Source organism: Propithecus coquereli, unplaced genomic scaffold, assembly GCF_000956105.1.
Source record: "Propithecus coquereli isolate 6110/MARCELLA unplaced genomic scaffold, Pcoq_1.0 Scaffold173, whole genome shotgun sequence".
In the NCBI taxonomy this organism is placed as follows: domain Eukaryota; kingdom Metazoa; phylum Chordata; class Mammalia; order Primates; family Indriidae; genus Propithecus; species Propithecus coquereli.
Genome location: NW_012141969.1, coordinates 971771 through 999051, shown reverse-complemented (window position 1 = coordinate 999051; position 27281 = coordinate 971771). Strand labels below are relative to the sequence as shown.

The following is a 27281-nucleotide window of genomic DNA, read 5'->3' as shown; positions in this document are numbered from 1 at the left end:
AATTAAAACTCCTGTTACCACCATTCAAGTGGAGTTCTCTTATAATCTATAGAATAACTTAAAGTATCCAGACACACCTAAGTGCTACCACTTATGTTCCCTTACTGGACACATTGCATACATTCAAATTACCATAAACTTCATTAACCAAATCTGCCTGGTACTCTACCATATTCCCCCAATCCTCTTTACACATTAAAAAACTGACAACCAGTGAAAGTTACTGAAATTCAGGTCACGGGCTCACCTGCAATGCCCGCTGCTCCCGGCTGAGCTGACTGGAATCTGCATACAGTTCAGTAGTGACACACTTGAATCGGTCACCCACGTAACCTGCCGAGTTTGCGATTCTCTTTGCCAGCTTAGATGGCTTCGGTTTCAGAACTTTGCCATCATTTGATTCCGCCTCATCGGCTCCATCTTTGGTATAGGTGGGGGTGACATCCACGCTTGGTGGGGTACCACCCACGCAAAATGGTTTGGGATCCTCTTGGGTTTTACCAAAAGTTACAGTAGGGCCATCGCTCCCCAGAGTTGGCTCCAGGAATGGAGTTGAGACTGGCATCCCTATGTTCTCTTTGTTGGTACCTGCCGGAACATTGTCTTTGTTTAAGCTGAAGACTGACTGGCCTGGAGCCTGTTTGAAAGTATAAGCTTCGTGGAAGTCACTGATGCGCCCCAACTCCTCTCTCAGGGTGATGAAATCACGGTGTTGCTGTAGGGCCGGGTCAGCTGGGGGCTTGGCGGGCTCAGCACTCTGGCTAACACTCTCCGCTACGAAGCCAGGTTTGGACACGTTTGCCTCAGTTTTAGCATCTGGTTCTTCTCGGAGAAGGTCTACATAGACAAGCTTGTCGCTTTTGACAACAGTCTTCCCTTGATTCCAGCTGGGGTTTGGCTTTAGGTTCTTGTCGGTGGGGACTTCTGGATGTAACTTGGTGCTGCCAGCTTCCAAGATCTCAGAAAACCGATTCCGGAGGGTTGGATCCTCATAGCGGGCTCTCTCATGGGACCGGGACCTCCTCTCTGGTTTTTCCTCTTTAGCGATCTCTATGGGCGTGTGTGGTATTAACATGGGATGTACCATGCCCAAGCCCAGGGCATCTTGGTAGGTCACAAACTCTGGCCGGCCGGTGGGCAGCCCATAGGGCAGTCCAGGCTTTGGGGCAAGGTGCCCAGGAAAGAGACTGCCGTTGGGTAACAAAACTGGGTGAGGATAGACAGGTCCTTTGCCATGTAAGGAGAGGGGACTTATAGCAATGCCCTCAGGCGCTGGGTAAGGGAGGTAACTCCTGGGGTAGGGAATTGGTGGGGACCTGAATGCCTCATTTGGAGACAGAAATATTGAGCTTGGTGGGAGGCCATTCTCGTTTGCTTTGAAAGTCGGTTCTGGGTTGCTGGCTTTGGTGCCCTTGCTGCTGGTGCTGCTGCTGTGCTTGGCAGGCGTGGTTGGGGGCTGGCCCACGTGCTGAATGACGGATGGGGTCGTGTCCACGGAGCTCCTGCTGGTCTTGGTGCCATCTGCATTGGCATTCGGGGCTGGCGACGCAGAGGCTGGGCGGCCTGCGCTTGACACTGACCCTGAAACATTAGTGATCACAGCATCCGTGCCACCCATTCGGGGACATGATGAACTCCGCTGCTGTGGGATTGCCCAGTCCAGAGTTTTGTTTTTCAGCGACATGCTTTTGCCATTGTTCTCTTCGTTAGGACTTGGCCCAGGCACCACCCAGGATGAGGGAGCAGTGCTAATGATTTCAGATCTATAGATAGCACAGCCATTTCCTGGAGGAGATAATGTTTCCTTCGGAATCTCACTTCCGGAGAGCACTAAGCCGCTTCCAGCCCTGCTGTGAACCAGGACTGTGGGAGCCATCTTTTTCATGTGATCAGCTTTGGAAGCATCTACATCCACCACTTTAGAAGATAAGTCCAGTGGTTTATCTGTGACGTCTTTGGTAATGGTCTGCTTCTCCAACAGAGGAGGTGAGCCGCCATCTTTCCTGTCTTGAACAGCTGTCTTCCGGGCGTGCCCGGGCACTGGCTGGGCACTTTCGCCCCCTTCCGGAGCCTTGGGATACTTGCCGTTGGAGAGCCTGGCCGTGGGGAACTCGCTGCCGACTGTCACGTATGGCTTCGACAAGGTGACTGAAGGAGAAGTGGAGATCCTGGCATAGTGCTTGTGGAACTCAGAGTAGGTATCTGCAGCAGGCTGCGTGGGAAGGTGGACCCGGGGTGAGGGCCGAGGTGAGGGAGGCAACAGGAGAGCTGTGTCCCCTGGCAGGCCACTAGTGACCGCCTTAGCAGAGGGCACCCTGGGCTGTTTACTGTTCTGGATGTGGGGATAGGCGTGGGAATCAACAGGGTTCCCAGGACTGACACCCATCTTCCACGGGAGGCTTTTGTCTGCGCAGTGGACAAGAGGTGGGATGGCTGGGGAGGCGGAAGGCGTTGAGAGCCTCATGGGTGATGCCAAGGATGACGGGATGTGGGGACTGACGTAGTGAGGTGGCGGCAGGTAGAGAAAGCGCTCCCCGTTGGTGCAGACTGGAGAATACAGCGGCTGGGCCAAGCTGTAGGACTGCTGAGGTAGCAAGGCCTTGTACATGTTCAGTGAATACTTATTTGGCGAGTCGAGGAAAGGGTAGATGGCTGGCGTGGCACCCTCCATGTAAGGATTGACCCAGGGCAGCCGCAGGTAACTAGCACCATTGATGTTGAGAGGGCTCTGTTTGTCACTGGAAGGCCTGTCCAAGCCCAGTGTTTCTGCTGTGGCTACAGCACTTTTTTGTATTCCAGGCGGTGTTTTGTATATAGCACTGAAGCCATTTGGGGGTTTTCCAGAGACAGCAGAAGCCTCCACTGTCTCGGGTGTATTCGGTTTGAACTGCATCTCTGGATTTCTCTCTGAAGAAAACCCAAGGCCGCCTAGAGTGCTTGTGGCAGCCTCCCGACCTTTCTCTGAGCCCAGTCCACACAAGCTAGAATAGACGATGTTTCCGGGGACCCGGAGCCCTTCCCGGATCAGGCTGGTGCGGTCCATGCTCAGTGCTGCCAGGCCATCAATCCGATGGGCAGTATTTGCGTCCACCTTTGCAGAAGAACAACAAGGGTGTTACTTGGGACACTCCTTCAAAGCAGCAGCACCCAACCCGAAGAGACACCACAAACTAGTTCACATGACATCAGCCTTAACGTTCGAGCAGAAAGGGTTAAAGACAGAATTCCTTCTGTTTGTTGCCCCTCCCCACTGATCCAAATCCCTTTGCTTGCCTGCCTTCTCACCTCTGTTCACCTAGTAACCTGGAAGCATGGAAAACACTGATCCCTTTAGACTGGAGGCCCATATATTAATTCAGTCACCTTATAACTCTGGAAATTTTATCTTCTCAGCAAAACTTGTTTGCTGCAACTGAGGAGACACCAAATCCAAAACTCTTAGTACCACTTTCATGGGGTACAGAACTCACATGAGCCCTCCCCAGGCCTGTTAGGGGTTCAGGGGAAGGGTGTTCACTTTGTTTTTCCTGGGTGTAGGTAGGTATTATCTAACAGAACAAGACACAATCTTCAGTGGGACATCAGGAACAGAGGACTTGAGCTGCCTCATTTCTAAATCAATAAAGAGGCCATGGGTGAAACTGTGGTTGCATCTTTTGACTTCCTCTCCCCGGTGTCTGAAGAGAGAGTCTTGTGTTTCATATTTTACTGGAAAAGTAAACCCTAAGAGGCTACTTGGTAGCTGGAAATTTATCCAGCTGGGAGCCTTGATGTGGTACGTAGCTTATGGAAGAAAACGCTGCACGTCACCTACCAGTCACTAGGAGATGGGGACATATGCAGCAAGCACATCAGAACGAGTGCGCCGTCAAGAAGGCAAGACAGGAAGAGCTTGGGTAGGGGGCCTTGCCCTATAGCACAGGCTTCCTCCTTCCTCTGCCCTGATCTGAACCCCCCATTCCTCCCCCGCCCTTTCATGGTATGCAAATTAATGATTGATTACATATCACTGATATTCAGATATCATATCAACAGAAACCATTAATCTCTTACCACGTTGTGGTTCAAGGGATTCTCTTCCCTTAGTTCCAGTCTGGCTTTTGAAGTGTCACCATCATTTACAGGAATTTTCCTATTAAAAGGACATACCAACTTCATGAAAGCATCCCTCACTGAATCCATCTTTCATATATCTCCCAGAACAAACCAGTTTCTACTAACCCAATTTTTTAAATTGTCCTTAACCCCCTCCACAATGGCCCATATTGAAAGTTGCCCCCCAAATGGTGATTCAACTTGACCAGAAAAAAACAAAGGAAAGGCAGGGCCTTTCATGTGTGGTGACATGAATCACAAGTATGTCCCCAAGGTGGGTAAGCCAGAAATTAAGCACAACCACTTCTCCCCATGAGATCTTTTTCTCTAGAGAGGCTAGGTAGGCAGATCCGAGCTCAGCTTTCCCAGCCAACCCTTATAAACTCTACTGGAGGGTATACATGAAGTAGTCACATGGCCAAGGGGGACTGGAAGGCTGGAGTCTACAAGCTGGTCGCCTCATCAACCACTTCCGTATTACCCATGAGGGCAGGCTTTCAAAACTTTTCCCAAAACAAAGTTAGACACCATGGCCTATGAAACTGGTTTCCATGGTGACAAGGAAGCCATATTTGACTGCTTTTATCAAAATGACAGGGGGATACACACTAGTTTCATACAAACGTCAGCTGTTCCAGGCTGAAGAGGAAGCTGCACATCTGTGCCAGGCTGCTGCGGCTGCCCTGGGACTTGTTATCAGAGAGCATCGATAAAGAAAGTGCTTGGTGCCAACTTCCAAATCCCCAGGATAAAATTGCTGACAAGCAGCAAAGGAAAAGTTTCATCGTTACCCTGAAGAGCAGCTTCAATCATCTACTGCTTAGCTGCCGCTACCCCACACTCTAAAATTACTGACCAGGGAACACAACATAGCTGTTGGGCAACTAAAATCAGGGGCCAATGGCCTCACTGAACAGGCAGCAGAGGACAATGAGAAATCCTGGGCTTAAATGAAGGAAAGGGTGGCTCTCTCCCCATTTATTACTGAGCAAACTATTTGTTTTAAAAGCACATGGAATGCCGCTCCACCTGGGCCCACGCTCCTGACATTTAGAGTTAAAGCAGCATATAGACTGGGATTAATTCTCCTTCATAAATATGAAATAATAAATTAAAGACGAAAGTGCACTGAAAGGCCGCTTTAGGGGCTAATCTTTTAAAGGGCGGCAATGCTTCGCTGAGCCGGGTTGCCTGTTAAAACTGTAAATCAAGGGCTGCCGCCTAGGCGGGAACTTTCTCCCCCACCCTCTTTGGGCCACTGTGGCTGTGAGAAGGTGAGGGGGGCTTTGGTGTGGGCTCTACTCAGGAGCTCGGGGGAAGAGGCCAGCTCTCTCGCCTCAAGCCTGGCTCAGGTGGCCACATTCACCTGTCTTCGCTTGCCCCACACATGCGGACCCTCTCGCTGTTCATCCAGCTGTGAACGTTCCCATACAGGGGGGTTGCTGAGAGCATGTCGTCTTCTGGGATGGCAGCTTTGCTTCAAGCGTCTAGTCTGTTGAAAAGAAAAAAAAAACCCCACGAGGTTGAGTAAAAGAAGGCCAAGCAGGGAGCTCCAGAAGGCCTCTTTCTAGGCAATTTGTACAGGAGGCAGACTCGAGAAGGCAGGCTGTGCTTGATGTCTACAGATATCCAGGAGCTGAGGGCACATTGGACCCGAATGTACAACATGTAGAGCAGAGGGGGGTGCAGTTTCCCCAGTAGGAGGCACTGGGGGTGGGGAAAAGTTCAAAGTGAAACAGGCAGCCCTATCCAAGGCACAGCACACATCCAAGGTGTACCACTGTGCGTGCCTGCCTGCCCCCTTTCCCAGCCTTCGAAAGTGTATGGTGGTCAGGAAAAAACGAATCACTCCTGACACTTGCTAAAGAAGGCAGGGAAGACTTTATTCAAGGGGAGACTACGGCAATAGGTCCAGGGGTGCTGAATCACTGGGAAGCACAAACTGCTCCTTCTTGGGACAAAAGGGTGCAAGGATGGTGGAAGACACAAGAGTGAGGTGTGGCAGCAGGTCTAGGGCTCAAACTAGGGCTGAATTTCCAAGGCTGTCATGTGTACAACTTAGAGATTGAAGGCGAAAAAGAGTTGGTGGGCTGGTGAGCCGCCCCACCCGAGCCCTAGATTAGATTAAGCACCTAACCCGGGTGGTTTTGCCTGGGTGGTTTTGCCTGGGAGCTGCAGAGGGAGGCGGCTGAGTAATTCAATGACGCCTGCTCGCTGGGGACAAGAAATCATTAGCGAGTGCAGAAGTCTTAGCAGCCCAGGCTGATGGGCTCCAAGCCGCTGGCACACACGGGGAGCGGGCAAAAGCCACCCATTTTCCACCTCCTGGGAGGGGGAGGCTGCCGAGGCAGAGGAGCCCAGACCACCTCCCACCCTCCCTTACCTCCTCTGCCCACCGCCCCCACCCACATCACATTCTAGTTTGCTGCATGAGTGAAGGGTCAGGACAAGCTGCATTTTATTAACAGGATTATCACGGCGCGTGATTTATCCTCGTGCAGGATTTTAATTGCTCTTTGGAGGTTGAGCCGTTTCTTTTGACTGCGCTTCAGCCCGTATCCTGCTGTTAAATGCTGGGTTAATAAGTAGGGGAGCCTTTAATGCCTGGGACCGATGGCCCTAGGCAATTCCCTGCTCACAAACACATCTCAGCCCCCCTGTCCAGGACCGGCCACGGCATTTTTCCACGGGACCCAAAACTGGGTGTGAAATAATTGGTGTGCAGATCATCAGGGGAACTTTTCTTTCTCCTCCCTCACACACCCACCCACACAGTTTCCGCAAGCCCAAATGTTCCCTAAGTCGACACATTTCCTTTGTTAGCAGGAAAAAAATATGCAAATGCTTGCTTTTACACTTTAGCACACGGAGCAGACTGCCAGGTCGGTTGGGCTGGAGGCACCAGGTCCAGCGACTCTTCTGCAGAAGTGACTGAGGGTGGGGGTGGGGGAGCACCTGGGAGGACTGAATCCAAAAGCCAGGCTCTCCCTGCCCATTTCTTTGTCCTAACTAGGTCTTTTGTCCACCAGCATCCCCCATCGGCCCCCATCCATAGAACAACGTCTGTTAATCAAAATCCACACGCACCGACACACCACGCATAGTTAGAGCTCAACAATGAAGCTGGAAGAGAAGGAAAGCGCCTGAGAAAGAGGCAGAAATCTGCAGAGATGCATCAGGCATGGTGGGCTTCTGAAAAGCTATTTCCCTAGGAAGAGTCTTTCTTCAGACAGCCCGGGTGTTTCCAATGGGCTAACCATGGCACCCCAAAAAGACTGACTCGGGTGTTGGGGAAGGTTCTTTGGAGCCCATGGGCTTTTCTTCCATCCTCCAAATTTATAAATTAAGCGGGGAAGGCCACCACTAGTGCTGGGCAGACCACAAAGCACATTCAAGGCAGTGTCCCCTCCCCAGTCCTTGCCACCCCTTCTAACAAAAGGAAGACATTCTGGGTAGCCTGATAGAAAACACATTCCTTGGTGCCGGTATGTCATCGGGCTTCATCCCCTCACTGTTCACACCACGATAAAATGAGGAAATTACATCAGGAGTAAAAGGATCACTCAATCAAACCCCCAAGAAAAGGATGAGGGAAGAAGCATGTGCCTAAGGAACCTTAATCTTCTCGTGTCCCCATTCTTATTAATAAAAATTGTCTCCCCTTGTTTCAAACAAGCTGCCCCCTACAATACCTCCTTTTAAGAGTCACCTTGTAAAAAGGGCCTGGACTTAGCAGAAAGGTGACTGTAGCTTAGAGGCACCTGGGACCACTGGGTGCGTTCAAAGCTTCTCCCCTTCACCAGGGCTCGTCCTTCGGGGCTTTCAATATTAATGCTGCACAGATAAATGACACCAGCCATCAGAGTGAAGTGCTCTCACATGCACAGGGTCAGATGGAGGGTGGAGGCCAGGAGTGCGTTTCAGTGTTATTTGTGTGTATATTGGGGGGCGGGGTTGGGGCTAAACATAAAAAAGCAAAAGAGGGGTACACATTGTTGGATCCTGCTTTGGACTACACACACACACACACACTTCTTATAATCTTTAGCTGCCCCATGAACTTCTTGTGAACTGTTTAAAAGTGGAGGTCTGTTGAACAAACAGCGGCGCCACTGCCAGCCATAATTTCATTGCAACAAGCTAAAGACTTTTAACTCTTCAGGTTCCTGGCCAAAGATGGAGCGGAGTGGAAGGGGCCAATGAGCAATGGCCCCGCCTGGCAAGAGGCCCTTCTCCTGGGTGACAAGCAAGAGCAGCCCAAGCCCCCAGCTGAAACATCCTCAGCAAAGGCCATACTGCTTACATCAAGCCATTAGTGAAGAACAGGGATTACCATTACCCACACCCCCACCCTGGTTTCTCTGGGATCTACAACGAAGGGGACTTTGGGGTAAGAAACAAAGAGACTGAGAGGCAGAGCTATAGCGACACTCATCCCACCCCACTTCTAGAAGCTGCTGTTGAAATAGCTGGGATCTTTTTCTACCTCTAAGGCAAAGTGCTTCGAAACTGACTTTGCTGACCCTTGGCAGCAGGACATGGTGGAGAGGGCAAGATCATCTGATTTCAATGACAAACACCACCTCAAGGCGCTTTGCAGCTATATATGAGGCTCGTTTGCTCTTATTTTTCAGCACACCCCCCCTTCTTCCACATGCAGGCTATGCCTCTAGAAGTGCCAAGATGTGTGAAGTCACTCATGAAAAGCACTTTACAAGCACCAACCTGTTTCCAGCGTGAGCTGCTAAGCTGCACCTTGGCTCTGGGTTTTAACCCTTTTTTCTAGTAGTGGAGAGAAGTAGGCAAGGATGTGGGATAGGGATGAAGAGGAAAGATGGCTGACAAGAGGTCAGACGGGGAGGGTGTGTGGTTTCTAAAGGGCAGACTGGGAACTGGAGTGGCTGCCTGCTAAACACCCAGTTTTGAGGAGAGAGACCTGGCGTGGTCTCCAGCTCTTAGTGTGGTAATAATTGAAATAGAGCTTGGGTCACCCTCAATAGACTCTGAGCAGTCATTTGCTCCAGACCCAAGGGTTATGATTAGAGTACCTGGGCTTGGTCTGGGCACTGGGAAGAAAGGCCTGATTGACAGAAGGGGTTCAAGGGACCAGGGTTAGGAGCTATCACTCCAACCTTGGCATCCCTGAGTAGGGGCACAGCTGCCCTCTGTGAAAAGACGTCAGGGGGCACTAAGGGCCCCAAGCACCCACTGCCACCATTTCCCTAATTCTGACTACAAGGACACCACTGTGGACTGAGGGAAAGGAAAGAACACTTATTTTTTCTCTAAAGGCGATTTACTCTTGCAGACAACAAATAGCAGGTTGAAAGGAAGGAACAGCAGCCACAAGAGAGGCTGGAGGTGCGTGAAGGGAGGGGAGAGAGCACCAGGCCACTTTAGACTGCCACTGCTCTTGAAGTGGCAATCGGTTCAAGTCTGCACATTACACTTGTCAAGTGGTAGCCACGATATGGAAAGCATAGCCACCAAACCAACTCATGCCTCCCTGCTCTCCTCACAGACATTGATGGTGGCTCATCTTAGGATGTTTTCTAAGTTCCTCTAGGTTTGCTGGGGGGGGTGGTTTCCCTCTCACTAGGCTCCCCTTGGCCCGCCAGGCAGTTATCCAGCTAGTGGCCAGGAAGACCGGACAGGTTTGCAAGGACTTCCGGCTCACATGACCAGACAGGCATCAGGGATTCTAGCTAGTGTGCTGGGGTCCTCTTCAGGTAAAGCGTCTTGCTATTGCATGGCTGGTTCCCTACAGAGAACATGCAGGAAGAACATGGTCACCACAGCCTCCCAGGTCACACCCTCAATCCACACCATGTCTCTGGGCAGGTGGCTGAACCTCTCCAACCTTGGTCCCCTCTGTAAATATTTGGCACTCTTTTCTAGAGGATTAAGCTGCACTGTGGACTTGAGTTTTGCCTGGCAATAGCTGGTGCTGGCCACACTTAACCCCATTAAATAGCATCTGACTCTACTAAACATACAAGCCCCAGAAGGCTACATAGTTCCTTAGAAGTAGCACCACCCCACGGTGGGGAGGAGGCTGAGGTAGGGGCACAGAAGGGGCCAAGCCAGGAAGGGGTGACCTTCAGCAGAGCTGTGCAGATTTCACAGAAGCCCAAAGCAAACCACACCAGCCAGCCCTTCCCGGGGCTGCTCCAAACACAGATTGAGTCACAGCAGCGCTGTGTTCCTAGTGTCAAGGAAGGGAGGGGTGAAGAAGTTCCTATTTTAGGATGGGGGGGCTGTGTGGGGGTAGGAGATGAGAAGGAAAAGCTCTTCCAGATGTGCAGTGTGTGTATGTGGGAGGGTCCTCCTGGGCTGCTTTTGGGGTGTTATGTAGCTGGGGAGTAGGAGACTCCAAGGCTGCCCCCCAGGTCCTGAGCCAGCAGGGCTGCAGGTTTCCAGGAGTGTGGTGCAGGGAGGTCACTGGCCTGGTCCCAACAAGTCCCTACCTACCCCCCTACCACTCCCCCCACCCTTCCCCCTCGCCCCCCCCCACCGCCGTTGCTGGAAGAGGGGGGTTGGGGTTGCTGGAAGGGGGGGGGGAGCGATCCAGCAGGCCCAGGTGCTGTCTCTGGGCACACTCCAAGCCACAGCCATCTCCTCTAGGGACGTCCCCACCCACGCCCCCAAGTTTTGTATTAGTAACGAGAGGGGGGAAGGGAGACGGGAAACTCGCCCAGCCCCGGCCTTTTAGCACCCAGAACCTTTCCTGCCTGCTCCTGGGGCATCTGGGTCAGAGCCCAGAGCCACCCAGCCCTGGGAATGAACTTGGCCCTCAGTGGCTGCACCGCTCTGTGGGGAAGAAAGGGGCTGAGGAGCCTGAGCCCCAGAGTGCGAGCCGACGCAACAAAGGGATTTTCTCTCCCACCACACACACCCGTGCTGCTCCCGGCTCGCCCGCCCCTGCTCCCCTGCTCGCGCTCCTCCCGAGGTCCCAGCGCCCAGCGCCCCGCTGCGCCTCAGAACACACCCACACCCTCCTCACGGCCGCCTTCCAGGAACTCCAGCAGTGTCCCCGGAGGCGGCCTGCCTCCCCAGTCCCCGACCCTAGTTAACCCCTCAGACTCTGGGGCCTAGCGCGTTCCTCTGTGGTCCCCCTTCCAGAGCCCTAGCCACAACTTCTGTCCCCGCCACCGAATCTCTGACAAAAAGAAACTTTGGGTGGGTGCAGGGAGAACCAGGGAGAACCTGAAACTTCCAGGCAAATGCGGCCAAGCTCACCCGGGCAATGGGCACCTCAGACCCTTCCTCACGGGGAGTGGGCGCCTCGGACCCTTCCTCACGGGGAGTGGGCGCCTCGGACCCTTCTCACGGGGAGTGGGCGCCTCGGACCCTTCCTCACGGGGAGTGGGCGCCTCGGACCCTTCCTCACGGGGAATGGGCCCCTCGGACCCTTCCTCACGGGGAATGGGCGCCTCGGACCCTTCCTCACGGGGAGTGGGCGCCTCGGACCCTTCTCACGGGGAATGAACCCCTCGGACCCTTCCTCACGGGGAGTGGGCACCTCGGACCCTTCTCACGGGGAATGAACCCCTCGGACCCTTCCTCACGGGGAATGGGCCCCTCGGACCCTTCCTCACGGGGAATGGGCGCCTCGGACCCTTCTCACGGGGAGTGGGCGCCTCGGACCCTTCCTCGCGGGGAATCGGCCCCTCGGACCCTTCCTCACGGGGAGTGGGCGCCTCGGACCCTTCTCACGGGGAATGAACCCCTCGGACCCTTCCTCACGGGGAGTGGGCGCCTCGGACCCTTCCTCACGGGGAGTGGGCGCCTCGGACCCTTCCTCACGGGGAGTGGGCGCCTCGGACCCTTCTCACGGGGAATGAACCCCTCGGACCCTTCTCACGGGGAATCGGCCCCTCAGACCCTTCCTCACGAGGAATCGGCGCCTCGGACCCTTCCTCACGGGGAATGGACCCCTCGGACCCTTCTCACGGGGAATCGGCCCCTCAGACTCTTCCTCACGGGGAATGGGCGCCTCGGACCCTTCCTCACAAGGAATCGGCACTTCAGACCCTTCCTCACGTAGTTCTGGGCTCCATTCCGACCACACTAGAGTGCTGCTCCTCTGGACGCCCGGGAAAGAAGTGAGGCGAAGGCAGCAGACTGTGAAGGGGGCGTGGCCGGCCGGCCCCGGGGGGTTCTGGGTGGGGTGGGGGTGGGGCATCTATCCGACCTGCCAGTCACTGCTCAAAGTGACTCCTCTACCCGGTTGCCACCACGCACCCCTCTCCTCCAGACAGAGCCACAGCCCCCCGGGTCAGGAGCCCCCGCCTCTCCCAGCTCACAGACCAATGGACACTTCACATTGTCCCTGGACGGCCAGTCCAGGCCACCGGGTAGCTTTTTGTTCCTTTCACTTTCCTCCAGAGTTGTGCTACACCAGGAGTCAGGAACCGCGTATGTATTCAAGATTGGGTGAATTTGGAAACAGGTGTCCCTCCACGGGAGGCCACCCAGCACCAGAAACCTAAATAGAAAGCCAGGAATACCCCCTCACTCTTCCCCTCCCTCCCCCCCCAAAAAACCCACATGCCTCCTTCGGTTTAGTCCCCACAGACTTGGGAGTCTACACAACCTGGGGGCAAATCCAGAATAAATGTTCCACACCATCTGAAGGCCGTGTCAACGCATTTTTGTTTCCACCAGGGCTTTGCAGGAATTAAACACATTTAATGCCGCCTCGCCCCCCCCACACACACACACAAAGGAACAAGTATACCGTGAGGCTAATAACAGCTATCATTACTCTATGTAGGAAGCACAAAGGAACTTTTAACACTTAAAAGATGGGTAAAATGCGGAGGTCCTGCGAGTTCCTTGCTGATTGTGCAGAGCCTGGGAGTCCCAGGAAGGATAGGAAGGAAGGTAAGAGGAAGAGAGGGGCACCCACTTTTCTTTACAAGGAACAATAGGAATCCCATGTCTGCTACTCAGCCTTGGAACTCAGAGCACCCAAAACAAAGCCATGGAACAACTGCAGTATAGACGGGGGCCCATGAATTTTTGTAGCTGTTCAGAGCTTAATTACTCCTCCTTGATCCGTGGGACTAGACACGACACCGCCAAGGTTAAAATGCCCCGAACAGCGCCGAGCAGATGTGAGCGAGCTGGCAGACGCGCAAATGAGGCCTGCCTCGGAGCACGATAACAAGTGACTAATACATTGCATATCGTTGAAAGAAAATTATTTTTCTCTAATTTGCATTTGCTTAGGGGAAAAAAAAAAAAAGCCAACCCGAGTCCCTCCTCACAAGCACAAGTCTAATCCTGGAAATACAGCCCGGCTGCTTTAAGAGAGCTGGAAGGAGGGAAAGACTGCCAGTGTTTTGGCGTTACAGGCTTGTTTATCTTTCCGCCTTTCCTCCAAGGCGCAACTCGTTTTGCAAGCAACATTCCTACAGAAAATGGCACACGTCATAAAAAGAGACCAATTTATAGAACTGGCACTGGAGTTCATGTATCACTCCAGAAGCATCTTCCAGCTCCCCATAGGGAACCCAACTAGATGTAGAAGTCCACGTTAAAACTTAGAGGGTAGACCTGGGGGGTGGGGGGGACAATGAACTAAATTTGCAGATGTCCTGTAGGCTGTACACTCAGGGGCCGAAGTCACATAGAAGGGCAGGATATAGATTTAAGTCAGCTGTAAATGATTCTCCAAAACCCAAGGGCAGCTGGGGCTAGGGTTTGGAAGGTCTCAACCTTGGGGTTCCTGGGGGAGATGGGTGAATTTTTACCCCTTGCTTGCCCCAGGCCAGCCCAGAGGCAGGCCCACGTTCTTGGCCATCCCAAATCTGCCGGCTGGCCGTACACCTTCAGGACTGGCAGAGTGGGTGATTGCTGCCACCAACTGCTCTCCCTCCCACCCTGGCGCCTCTCTGCAGAGCCTGGCGGGGTACCAGGAACTCAGAAAAGGCCTGTGGCTGTGGGCATCCAGTTGATGAAGTCAGAGTGGGTGGTGCTGTGGGCAGACCTCAGGACTGCACCTTTGCATTCTCCAGCTGAAGGCAAATGCTCTCCTGAAAACGAGAAGGCTTAAGAGGGAAGAGATATGGACAATCAAAAGCCAATCACCCCTTCCTCTGAAACACACCCCCGCTTCGGGTCCTGAACCTACACACTTGCATTTCTAATCTGGAAACAGTGCCGAGCACACAGAACACAGCACCAGCCTGTTTCTAACTTGTCTGACTTAACAGGGCCATTTCAGAGGGGAACAACGGCCTTCAGAGCCTCTGCAACTTCCAGAAAGCCTTCAGATAATAACACATTCTTTCCAGCAAGCTTACTTAGGGTTGAGAGTTATTTTCCCAAATCTTAAAAACTCTGTCATGAGCAGCTGAGGACCCAGGTCCACGATTCCTGGCTAAACCCCTCCAGATGGTGACACTCATGTCCCCGTGAGCCTTCCCCCACCACCTTTGCCTAACCACAAGTTCCCTAAACCACAACATATATAATACAAACCATCCTGCACCCCACCCCAATCCTGGCAAGTCATACAGATGTGGCTTGGGGATGGGGGGCAGGGTGCTGTAGAGCTTTCTCTCATCTGAGGACACGCTTGCTGGCCAGAAAGCGGCCGCCACCTCTGCAGCTTCTCCGCGGGCATGCATAGTGCGCGCTTTGTGTAAGTGCTGAGGAGGCGCAGCGCTGCTCGCGCGCCAACAGCTGTCACATTATTTGCACTCGCTGTAAACAGCCTTCACATTCCCCCCTTACCACATAGTTAAAGCCAGACTAACAATCCACAGTTAGAGATCAAACCAACAACAGCAGCATTGTGTCTGCCTTCGCTGCCTTCGCACCAAGCCCAGCAGCTGGCAGGTTTCTCCGGAACAAGGGACCCCCTCTCCCCCCAGCCCTCCGGGCTCCAGCCAAGGCTAGCCAAGGAAGCATGCGTTTATCAGTGCTGTTTGTTAAAGCAAAAGAGCACCGCCATTTCGCAGAGATTTCTGTGTGGTTCATCAGCCCTCACCCAGAGTTTGCTCCTTCTGGTAGCTTGGGGAAACATCATGGGAATAAAGGTTGTTGAGACTCCCAGGGTTGGTTTCTATGCTCAGTAAAGTAGGGGCTGGCCTGCCTGCAGCTCTCCATGCCATGTTACAGAGGCCAGGCAGGTCTGCGCTTTCTCCAGCCCTGCAGCCCGCAGCGGAATGTCTCTTGTCTTTCAGAAATTGCCCAACTCACTGAATACTTACTGGTCGCCCCAGTGATCAAAATGTCTCCTTTATGATTTTTGGTTAAGTTGAACATTTCCATAATCGTCATTATTAGCGCAAATTACACGCCTAATCGGTCCTTAAATAGATTTTAATTAAATAAGCATACAAGGCTCATTTTATGACTTAAGAAAGGCATTACTTTTCGTTATAAACTTTCCACCAGGATATAGAATAACGATAGCAGACAAATACTTATTCTTTGAAAATCAGCAATAACCAATGGGCAGAGTATCATGAAACAGACCATGTTTTACCTTCTGGAATCAAAGCTGGGACCAGACATATCACAGCTGCACAACTTTCCTCCTGGGATGGGAGAGGGGGTTTCTTCCTCCAAAGCACTACTTCTGTCTTCTCTTCGGCCAGTAGAAATAAACCCCAAATGCTACTTTTCCTTACCCATCTGATTGAGATTTCTCCAGCTAGTCTCTTCTAGAGACCACTCCTTCCCCACCCCCATCCGTTTTCCACCCCTTAGTCTGCTCAGAGTCATGGTGCAAAGCAGGCAGGCTGTGCTTGTTAAATGCTGTGTAAAATGCTGTTAATAAAATAATAAATACAAAGGATGGAGGCTGCTGGTTCCATGGGTGTTTTGACTGGAAATGCCTTGGCACTTGTCATGTGTTTATGGGAGGGCAGACAACTCTAGGATTTACATAGTTTGGACATTTCTGTACTTCATTTATTCTTTCCTAAATGACGTAGACCTCAAGCTATTTCAAGTTTGCATTTGTACAGAACTGTTAAATGCCTAGGAGTTTCTCCAATTAAACTAAGTTTTAAATCAGACCAAAAGCTGGAACATACACCGACTGGCTCAACTCCACCCTCAGCCTTGGTTGCTGGAGAAAACAAACAGACCCTCGAAAACAATCCTCAGTCCTCGAGCTCCCCACCTTCACCCCAGCTCCAAGAGCCCCTAGGGCAAAAGTTAAGGCGTCTCCAGATTCCAGGCCAGGCCCAGGCCGCACAGTGTGGCAATCAACGCAGTTAGGCGCATCCTGTCCATGTACTACCTCTAAAATACTGCGTTAAAGTCTGGGGGGGCACTGCTGGTCCGGTAAAACCCACTGTTCACAAAACAATGTCAGCAAAGGCTGTAAGGCATTCTTTAGAGAGGGACCAGGGATTCGTGCCTACTGAAGCTCTTTCAGCACAAAGGCTTTTAGGGGAAGAAGGGAAAAAGAGAGAGGAGGAGGGGAGAGAGGAGGAGAGAAAGGCAGGGAGGGCTCCTGTTTCAGAGCAGGCATCCCCTGAGAGTCAAGAACCAAGTGTAGCTTCAATCAAACGCTGACTTCCCCTCTGGGAGTCGAGTAGGAAACCTGATCACAGTAGCTTACTACCGGCCTGGATCCATACAGGTCTGGTTTTCTTCTCATGCTAGTAATTTTTTTAAATACATATCGATATAAAAGAAGCAATCCCTGGCAGACTTTATTGAAAACCACACTGAGCCCTCACAACATCCGGACTTAATCCCTATCAAACAAACCACAGCACCTCTGGCCTCTGCAGCAGGCTACCCCCTCTCACCTCTTCCAACCAGGTCTCTCCCCTCTAGCCGCTGCTGTTTCCTCCCCCAAAATAATGCTGGGAAGACTTGCCAAAGAGCACCGACACCGGTTCTGAGATCAATTCCTCACCATATAATGATCCTACTTAGAGAAAAAAAAAAAATCCAGGTCCTTTCATATGGAATCCTTTAAAAGGCAGAATGCAAAGAATTGTTAACAAAGGGAAAGAGGAACCCATGGAGGCAGACCTGGAGAAATACCCTTGGAGGGGAGCTTTAACCTGCATCCTTGGGTCCCAGGACACTGGCCTAGCAGGTCTCAGAGGATATGAGGGGCAGCAGGGAATGAAGGATCAACCTATAGGAACATTACCAGTCATTCAAAGCAATTATTAATCCTTGGGGCCTACTATGTGCCAAGTATTCTACTTAGAACCTAAAGGTGGATAATTATTCCCAGTCTTACAAATGAAGAAACTTACTGAGGCTCAGAGGCCATAAATAACTTGCCCCCAAGGTCACACAGCTAGTAAAAACGGGCCACGGTCAAACTCAGTCCTGGAGTTGCGGAGAGGAGCCAATTATTGGTCTAATTGTGCCATTTGAAAACTCCATTTTCACATGTTGTCTCCTTGAAGAAGTTTGAAACGCTTCCTTAGGCCCTGTGTACCCAAGTGCAGTGTAAAAAGAGTGTTTTAATACCTATGTTTCACCATCTACACAATGAGCCTTGAACCCAGTTTCTCCTACATCTAGTAATCTCTTAGTCCACTGAAAGTCTTCACAATTTCCCCCTACATCCTACAAATCTCCCTATGCTGAAATGCCCGGGAGTAAGATCAATGCACAAAGCTCCACTTTCCTTTCCTCCAGTATCCCAGAATAGTCAGGGGTAGGTGGGTCGCTATTCTCAGGCCTTTAGGAAAAGTGCTGACTGCTGGTACTAGGAACTAGGCTTGTCACCCGTTTTGCCACATAAAGCAATAAATCAAATTATCTAGATGGAGCAAAAGTCCTTTGGAAGGAGCTCCTACACCAACCTTTCCTAGGGTTTAAAGGAAGAACTCCAGGGACCAAAGTAGGGTGGGACAGGGAATTAAGATGGAAGAAGAGGCATTCAAGATGCCCAGCTCTACTGGATCAACCAGTGTTTCCACAAAAAGCCAAGTGAGGAGGTGAGGTATATCTTTCCCCAATCTTTCATCCCAGAAGCGCTGGGCCCAACATCCCCAATCCAGAAGTCTGCTCCGGGAACTACCTACACCCGACGCCGCAGGCGCCACTGGCAAGGGCCACCTCTGGCTCAGCTTGGTGGGGACCGGCTCCGGCACCGAACACTCGGCCGCCCCTTCGTGCTTCCAGATCCTGGACCGCGTTGCTCCTCCCGACGCCGAAGCTCCAGATGTACGAAATGGATCCACAGCGCGACCAGGCGAGCAAGGGCCTAGGCGGCAGGAGTGACGGAGAGGGGACAGCAGCGCCAGGGCGCTCACCCCACTTGCCAGCCGAGCACGCCCCCGCGGCCTAGCCGCCCCTGGCTGGGGGCCAGCCCTCTGCAAGTGGCTTTCTTTCTCTTTTTAAAACTTTCCAGTTTGGGCGATCGGGCAGGGTTTCCAGCCCTGCCCCCCACCGAACTTGGGGCTGGCCTCCCAACCACTCGGGGAGGGGACCCCCAACCCGGGCCCGGGACACCACTAGACGGCGCCCCGGGCAGATGCCTTTCCCCCACCCACCCCTGCCTACTTGGGCCACCTGGAGCGGGCGGCTTCCCAAAGCAATCGCCGTCCAGCCGAGCTTGGGACCGCAGCGTCCGGAGAAGAATTCCCCACAGCCCCAACGGTCTCCCGCCTGCCCGCAGCACAGGGCGTGCAATGCACCCTACACATTTACTCTCACTCGGAAAGGTCTAAAGCTTCGGGAGGGGGAAGAGGAGAAAGCAAGGCGGGAAGGGGGAAGGGCTTTTTTTTTTTTTTTAACTCTTCAGATGCAAGAGTTTTTGGTGTCCCTGGCACGATTGCAAGCGCCCGGGCAGAACAATAGAAATGGGGGTTGCCGGAAATGGTGCACGAAGACCCCTTATAACCCTATAAACCTCCCCTCCCCCTCGCCGTTACTATTACCATTGAAAGACGACCAGTGCCAGCAATGCAATAGTGCCTTTTTATAACTTTTTTTCCTAAACACGCCCCCCTCCCTACATTATAAAATCACGAGGGCAAAGACTGCTCCCAAAGTTGTGACCTACCGAAGCTCTAGGGCCTCTCACCTGCTCTGCCCCAGACACCTTGACCAAACTCACCCCCTCCCCCAACAGTTCCCCCGGTTTGCACCTAGACAATAAATTTAGTTTAATTTAGCTTCCGGTCTTTAATTTTAGCAGGTCTCCTTTTTGCATGCAAATCAATATGGCAATTACCATCTAAAAGCTCGCCCAGCCCCGGGTCAATGTAAATTGATCATTGTCCGCCTTCCACAAAATAACACCGGGAGTCTGTGGTGCATAATGAGATTATACTGGAAACTGTCTTTTAGATCACAAATTATATTTTATGCTGTCAGAATCTTCTCCGAGTGGACTTCCCCGCTTCTCTAATCGCGGAGAGCCGAGCCCGTGGGTGCTAGCTGGGGAGACTCGGCTTAAAAAAAAAAAACAAAACCAAGTGAGGACCCCCGTATCAGAAACCCTCGATTGAGAACACACGGAGGTGAGCTTGCGCCCTGAAAGGAGGCCTTTCCACAGAAATAGCACAGAAAAACATCGTTAATGAACTACCACTACCACTCAACAAAAAGTCAGACATCCCTTCTTGAGGAACACGTTGAGGGCAGCAGAGAAAGCCGTCGAGCAGGGCTGGAGATCAGTGGATGTCCCCGGCCAAGCACTCCCGACGAACGTGGCTTGGCCATCATAGGAGTGGACGGAGGAGGCCATTCACTCCAGCCCCGGCGGCTTTTCCTCCTGGCTCCACCACCTAGGCCTCTGCTGCGCGGCCGGATTTGCAAACAGACGGAATCCCGTCGGCCATAAACACAGGAGAAGAAGCCTGGCGGCCGGGGCCTCCCCGCTGTGCTCTGGGAGGGGCCCCCACCAGGTCTGATCCATAAGACAGGACGGGGTTCCGATGCAAGGAGAAAGTCCAGTCTTCACCGACAGCCCAGCTCTCTCACCCCCTGGAGGCCCCCAGGGCACGGGTGTGACCCCGGGACCTAACAAAGGGCCTTCAGAGCTCTTTTCGGCCCCGGGCCGGCGGGGGAGGGGTGGGGCGCGGCAGCGGAGATGGACCCACGCGGTTTCCCGCCCCGCCGCGCCTAGCTGGGTCGGCCGGGCCTGGCGCCCTCGAGGAAACCACCAGGGTGGCATTGTCAGGGCTGCCGGGGGCTCCTGAGGACCGTCCCACGGCCCGCGAGCCTCCCGCCCAGCCCGTGGCCCAGCCCTGCCCCGCCCGGCCTGGCGCGGGCTCCACCCAAGTGCGGTCTTCCCAATAAAAGCTGGAATTCCCGGCTGGGCTTAGACAAAGAGGGACCGCAGCAAATCGACGCCGCGGGCAAACCGAACCCAAGCCGGAGTTTACGTGAGCGTCTGGGTCACCGAGGCGCCTGCTAATCCACCCTACACAGGCCGTCCGTCCCCAGCATGGACTCCTCCAGGGAAAAAAAAAAAAAGCATACCAAAATGAAAGCATACCTCCCCTTTATTCCTCCCAGAGGCCACACTTTTTCCGGTTGTGTCTTTCCCAGTCCACTAGGCCCCGCTCAACCTCAGGAACCAGGACCCCAGCAGTGCAACATCCACTCCTCCTAACCACAAAGTGGAAAGCTACTCCTTTTCCCTCCACTATCCAGCCACGCAAGGTTAAGAACCCAAAATCTCTTCAGAGATCCTCCCACCTGCACAACGCATACCCTCTGCCCACTCCACCTCACCCCATGAGGGAAAAACTATACCAGAAGTAATCCTAGTTAACTGAGGGCTATCCACCCCTTAGGCTGCTTGCTTGGCCCTCAGTTTCCTTCTGGCCAAAGACGTTAGTTCCTCGTGAATAAGTGTGTGAATTTGGTTGCGTGGCCCACACTTCCATACCCACGACAGTCCCACTCTGCAGGAAAGTCTTCCTTAGGCATTCAGGAGTTTTTGTCATTCAGCCTGTGTATCTAAGCATGGATGTATGCATATGAATGCTTTTTGTGTTTCCAAGTGACCCTCTTCACACCTTTAAATAGGCTATTGTCTCTGGAACGCTCTTACAGAAAATTCTGCCCCAGTTGCCAGCTCAACAAAGTCTGGGATTTTTCTCTCAGAATATCGCCATACATCTCTGTATTTGCATACCCATGTTTACATTCCCCTTGGCCAGTTCTTTATCTCTTATGTATCTCTTGTTCCATTTGGGCTTCTGAGCCCAAGTGTCTTGATTTGTCTCAGCACATGTCATTCAGGCGCACATCTTAATCTGAGCATTCCTACGACTTACATTCTTTTTGCTTTGCCTATAATGTGGCTCATTCCCAGGCCAGACCAGTATGGGTTTGCAGTTGAAATGTAAATAGAGATCCCTTAGACCACAAACCCTTCAAAGAAAGTGAGAGGAGGGAGAAGGGGACAGTGGAATGTTAGTATTGAGTTATTTATGTATAGGGTAACCCATTCACCAACTTCGAGCTCTGGAAAGAACTACACAAATGTCTGTAGAGTTGTATTAAATTTTTAGGCCAATTCAATATTAGCCCCATATATGTGTATACAAATGATGGATCTTCGTAACACATCAGTGGCCAACTCCTGTTTGGAGGCTGTCTCCCTGCACATATCTAACTCTCCACAAGTTCATGGTTAAAAGTGTGTCTATTTATATAGACAACTCAAGGACCACTTTTGCTCCCTTCAATGCATACCTGTACACACTGGCCTGGCATCTCAGGCTCAGGTCCTTGGTCTGCAGCAGTCTCAGAGGCCCCACCCGACTACAGCTGTGTACAGACCTTCCCATCTTTGAATGCAGGCATGAATTCTCTTTCCTTATATTAAGGTCTACACCTGCATCTTCCAAACTTAATTTCTAAAGTGAGGGTGCCCACTGTGTGTGTTCACAGCTCTCTCATTGAGAAGTACCTGGTCAAACTAGATCATCTAGCAGCTGCGTTTGGTTTGTCTAAGAATCCAGCCCGATGCATCAGGATGTGACCATGCACACACAGAAGAGAAAGGAAAACCCTAGGCCTAGACTCCCGCCCCCTCCACCCTGCGGGCTACACCGCTTCCAGGAATTTCTACCAGGTTCTTTGCCCCACTTCCCCATTACGCTATCCCTACAGCCTTTAAAGGGTTAAGAGAAACCCCCGCAGCCTTCCCTCCACCCCGCTCACCCGGCCCGTGAGCCCGCAGGCTAGCTTGCTCACCAGAGTCTGCATCCCAGACTCCCGTCTCCGCGCCGCCCCCCACCCCGTCCTTCAGCCGGGAGGGAGCCTGCATGCCTGTCTAGACCGATCTATCACCGGCACACCAACAACACCCGCGAGAGCGCAGAGACCCTGCCCAGGTCCCCCGGCCCGCACGGTTCACAGCGGACAGAACCCGGGGAGCGTGACGGCGCCTGCGGGGTGGGGTGGGGGTGAGGGTGGGGGGCCTTACAGGCGCTGGCCACCCTGAGCGCACCACAGGTCCTCCTCCCCAACCCGGCCCCCGGCGCTCCCACCAACCCGGCTGCCGGGGCACAGTCACAGCTCTGCGCGCTGGGCAGTCCTATTTTTATCTTGTCTAATCCCAAACTGGGCGGGGAGCACAGGCGTCGTGCTTAGAGAACAAGAGATAGGCGAAGGAGGCGGGGAGGAGCAGCCAGGCAGCGACGCGAGCGGGAGCGAGTTAAAGACACAGTGGAGGCGACCGCGAGCAGGAAGAAAGAGCGGGCTGCGCGGGCCTCGAGACGCCGCACGCAACGCGCCGCCCCGCAAAGTTACACTCGCCTCCACGCCGTCCCTCGCTGCCCGCCCCTCCCCACTTCCCAGGGGCGCTCTCCGCAGCCCAGACCGCGGGGCCCCGGCCTGTGTGGGAGGCGGAGGCCAGGACGGCCCTGCAAAGGGCTGGAGAGAATCGCTAATGAGCTGTGCGGCCCATTGATCCGGAGAACACTTCCTAATTAACTCTCAGTCACCTACTGGTGACAGCGCCTCAAAGGACAGCGCTGGGGCCGGCTAAGCTCCAGCCCTGACCTGCCGGCCGAGCGCCTGGCGCCCGAAACCCGCGCGCTCCCCTACCACCCCAGACAATTCGCGTGCGTGGCGGTGTATACCCGCACACTGAAGACTAGCCACGGATTAAACCTGGACGGCATATTAATCATCGCCTCCCCCCACCTTCCTCTACGCGGTGAAATCGTGCCCAAAATAAACACGGGAACCAACACTGCAAAGCCCAGACCAGATAACAGGTCGTAGGTGGAGAGGAAAGGGTCGAGAAGCGAGCGTATTCCCCAAGTGTCCACGTACAGAAGTCCCCGAGGCCGACAAATAAAATGCCTTCCACACAAGCAATTCTGTTGGCAAAACCGAACCCAACACCTCGTCAAGATTGATTTCGGCCCGCGGTGTCCGTTTCCAGTGCCACAGGAAGTGTCAGATGGCTAGAAATACCCGTCTGTCTGCACTCACCACCCACCACCTTCTGGGGTGGGCCATTTCCTCCTCGTTTTTACTCTCAGGCCATTTTAAGGATTTTTCTCCGAGATGCTACTCCTAGAACCAAATATCACTACCCCTCCCCTAGCCTCAAGGAAAAGGGAAAAGGAAAAAAATACAGCTAAAACCCTGAGCTGTCTAGTCTAGAAACAGCGAAGCTGTGCGAATACCTATCTGAAGCGCGCTGGTTTCTTTTTAAGGTTTGTTTTTAAATACACATAACCCTTCCTTCTTTGCTCTTCCATTCCCCCAACCCCCACCTTCCAGACGCCGGCGGCGCGCGCCCTCGCGCGCGGGCACACACAGCCTCTAGCTGGAGATCGCGGACTTTCTGGAAAAGATTCATTAACAGCAAATTAAGCCTCGCCAGGCCTCGGCCTACATGCGGCCAGACTTGTCCGTCTCCCGGACCCGGGGACGTGCCCACTCGAGCGTGCGAGCGGCGGGAAGGCAGCCGGGACCACGCGTGCCTCGAGCTGCCCTACTCCGCACACGGCGCCCCAAGGCTCGCTTGGTAAACAGCAGGCTCTCGTCGCCGCCGCCCGGAGCCCCCGAGTTGGCTGAGGCTCTGCAGCGCAGCCGCCCGCCTGCTCTGAGCGCGGGCCCCGCGGCGCGTCGGCGCCTCGCCCTCCCCGCCTCGGCCGAGGATCGCGCCGGGGTGCGCAAGTTCCCCTTCGCCCTGATCCTCCGCGCCGCACGCCCTCCAAGTGGGCCAACTTCCTCCGGCCGCAGACTTTCACACGCCCATCCGGGCTCCCCATCAGACTCCCCATTGCCCAGTGGAGGGCCCAGGTCTCGTCCTCCCCCGCCCTCCTTCCCGCCCCCGCCCCCCCCGCATAAGCACATTCTACACCCACCCCCGGGGGCTCTTAACTTAAAACCTGCCCCGAAACCTCTGGGGGAGGGGGAAGGGGGAGGGGGGTCGCAGATTATAATCGTAAAAGAACGTTTACAAAACAAAGCCTCTGACCTGGCGGGCAGGCGGACCAACCAAATCGGAACCCCCAGCTCTGCTCAATTTCCTAGTAGTTTTTTTTTTTTTAAATCCACGTGATTCGCGCTTTGGGGCAAGCCAAGAAAAAACCCGGGACTCCCCTCCCGAGTTGCGCGGCAGCGGCAGGTCGAGCTCGGCTCGGCCCGAGGCGCCCGCCACACACCCTCGCGCACGCACACGCCGTCGTTCCACTTGGAGGAACGATCGGCCCCCGGAGAGGCGAGACGAGGCGGCAGCAGCGGCGGCGGCTGGGGGTTTTTACAGTGCTTTCCCGAGTCGAAAAAGAAAGCAGACGGGAACCCGCCGCCCTCCCCTTCCTGCTCGCGAGCTAAAGCCGAGCCGAGCTTCCCAGCTTCCAGCCCACCTCCCCCCCTCCGCCCGACTCGCGGCGCTCAGCGGCGACCGCGCTCCCGCGCAGACACAGGCTGCAAACTTCCACTCCGCGAACTCCCAGCTCTCCTCCCAGTACCCCCGGAGGCGGCAGCCCCCACTGCCGCGCCCCCTCTCTCCCTGTTGCCCACGCGGGGCCGCTTAGATTGGTTGTATTCTTGATAACTTATAGCTATAGAATAAAAACGAAAGCGAGCAAGGCAGCCAAAGGGAAGCGCGAGGCAAAGAGCTTCGCGGGGTACACGGCGGGCGGGAACCCCGGGGGAAGGGGCTGATTGCTGCCCGCGGCGCGCCCGGCCTCCCGCAGCCTCCCTGGGGAAAGGTGTTTCGGGCACTGACCTGAAATCCCCGGTCGGGGAGTAGGCAGGGAGCCTGCGATCCGGCGCTTTGAAGTTTTCCCCCCAGCAGACTCGAGGCGGCGAGGTGGAGCAGGGGGCGGTTGGGTGGGTGGGGAGAGGTGTGCGGGGCTAAGGGGGATGGCGACGTCAACGAGTGGAGAAGGAGCCCGGCCGGAGAAGCGCGGCGAGCAGCAAAGTTTGCGGTCCCCAGCTGCCCGCAACCCGCTCGCGACGCCGCGATCGCACGCCTCCCTCGCCGTCTGCTGCCAGCCGGCTGCCCTCGGGGTCGGCCCAGCCGAGGGGTGGGCTCTGGGCCGGGTGGGGGCGGGGCGGGCTCGGAGCCTCCGGGCAGGTGGCGACAGCCCTGCGCGATCCTCCGGGTTCTTGCAGCTGGACTCGGCTCGGCCGGGCTCAGTAGCTCCCGCGCCACCGCTGCCGCCCGCGCTCGGGCAGGAGCCCCAGCGCCATGTTGACGGTTCGCCGCGAGCGCCCGCTCGGGCTGGGTGTGTGTGAGTGTGTGTGTGAGTGTTGGCCAAGTCGTCCCTGCGCGGCGACAGCGCGGCTTGGGCTCTCCGCCCGGCGGCTCGCGGGCTCCCCCTCCGCCGCCGCCGCCCGCCTCGCTCCCGCTTTCGGTCGCGGTCTGGGCTCCGGCGCGTCTCCCCCGCAGCCGCTGAGCTCGGCCCGCGTTCAGCGAGGAGCGCAGCTCTGCCTCACCTTGCCGCTGGGAGCCCGGGCTCCGTCTGCCGCCGCACGCCGCGATCCCAACGCGTCCCCCCTCCCTGGTTCCCTCCTCTTCCTCCTCCCCCTCCCTCCGCCCGCCCTCCCTCCCTCCCTCCCTCCCAACAGCCGCCTCCCCTCCCCCCGCAGGCGCAGCGCTCGGGCGACAGCCGCCCGCCCGCCGCCGCCTCCAGCTCTCGCAAGTTTGAGCTCCCCCATTCTCCGCTCACCCTCCGCTGCGGCGCCTCCGCTGTGGGGTTTCGGGAGGGGTGATTCCCCAGGAAAGGTTTGCCCGAGTTTCCCCGGTCGTCTTCGATTCCCGGCCTGGTGTATTTTGGCCTCTCTAGGTCCGAACCTCGGACCACTTGGGTGGCGCCCCCCTATCCCCCTGCCCTCCCCTCCTCAGCTCCGGCCGAGTTGGCTGCGCACGCCTGGCCCGGGCGCACGTCCTGGGCGAGCCGGAGACTGACTTGGGCGGCGGCGGCAGCGAGGGCGGCCGCAGAGCCCGAGCCGAGGGGATGGGGGCGGCGGGGGCGGCTCTCCCAGCCGCGCGTCGAGACTCCCCTCGCTACCCAGAAGGCCAGTGGAGGACCGCAATTACCATAAAGCACCTCGCACTCCGCTCAGCCAAAGCTGTCAAACCCCAGCGGCAGGCGCCGCTGCCGCCTCTTGCCACCAGCGCAGCGCTCTTCCGGCCTCGTCCCCTCTGAGACCCAGCAGAGCCTAGCCAGTGCGTGTCCGCGCTCACCCTCACCCCAGATCGCTCCCTCCTCCCGGAGGAACTCTTTCCCATTTCGGCGTCGAGAACCACCTGAAAACACCACCCGGGGCAACAGTGGCCGTTCCGCCCGAACTACGCGCCCGAGTTCCCCGGACGTTTCAATTGTGTGGGAATTGTCTGGAGGCGGGGGGTGGGTGGGGGGAGCCCGTGGAGGCACAAGGAGACGGGTGAGGGGTGCGGTCCGGGAGAGAAGATCTGTCTGAATTTCTCCAGGTTCTCCAGCATTTCCACTGTCTGTGCCTCAGATGGTTGGAGGGCCCACCCTGGCCCCTCACCCCGGCCTCGGGAGATTATCTCCCGCGTTTTATTTTCCTTGGCAGGGAGCAACTTTTGGCTTACGCCGTTCGCCCCATAAATTTCCACTCGGTAACGTCGTGCTGATCGGTGCTCGGCGGCAGCGTACAGCCTGCGCCCGCAGCAGTTCAATTCAATTGACACGTATTGAGCTTCTCCAGCGCACCCGGCGCTGCGCTGGGCGCAGGGAGGGGGGACGGGGAGGGCGGGGGCAGGCAGGAGGGGGAAGCGGAGAAGCGAG

General features: G+C 54.9%; 1 protein-coding gene across 4 annotated transcripts in view; it reads right to left on the bottom strand.

Moving 5' to 3' along the window:
• The window catches only part of BCOR (BCL6 corepressor), a 45018-nt gene extending 19718 nt beyond the window's left edge, over positions 1–25300 (bottom strand). For 3 of the 4 annotated variants that reach the window (XM_012642106.1, XM_012642107.1, XM_012642105.1), the window contains exons 1-4: positions 8821–8866; positions 5462–5587; positions 4054–4132; positions 248–3091 (exon numbers count right to left, since the gene is read on the bottom strand). In XM_012642106.1, coding sequence (XP_012497560.1) covers positions 248–3091; positions 4054–4132; positions 5462–5547 — 3009 coding nt within the window. In that variant the 5' untranslated portion in view covers positions 5548–5587; positions 8821–8866. Of the gene's footprint in view, positions 1–247; positions 3092–4053; positions 4133–5461; positions 5588–8820; positions 8867–25249 lie in introns of those variants that run through there. The other variant, XM_012642104.1, reaches the window with a different exon arrangement.
• Between the last annotated feature and the right edge of the window lie 1981 nt (positions 25301–27281).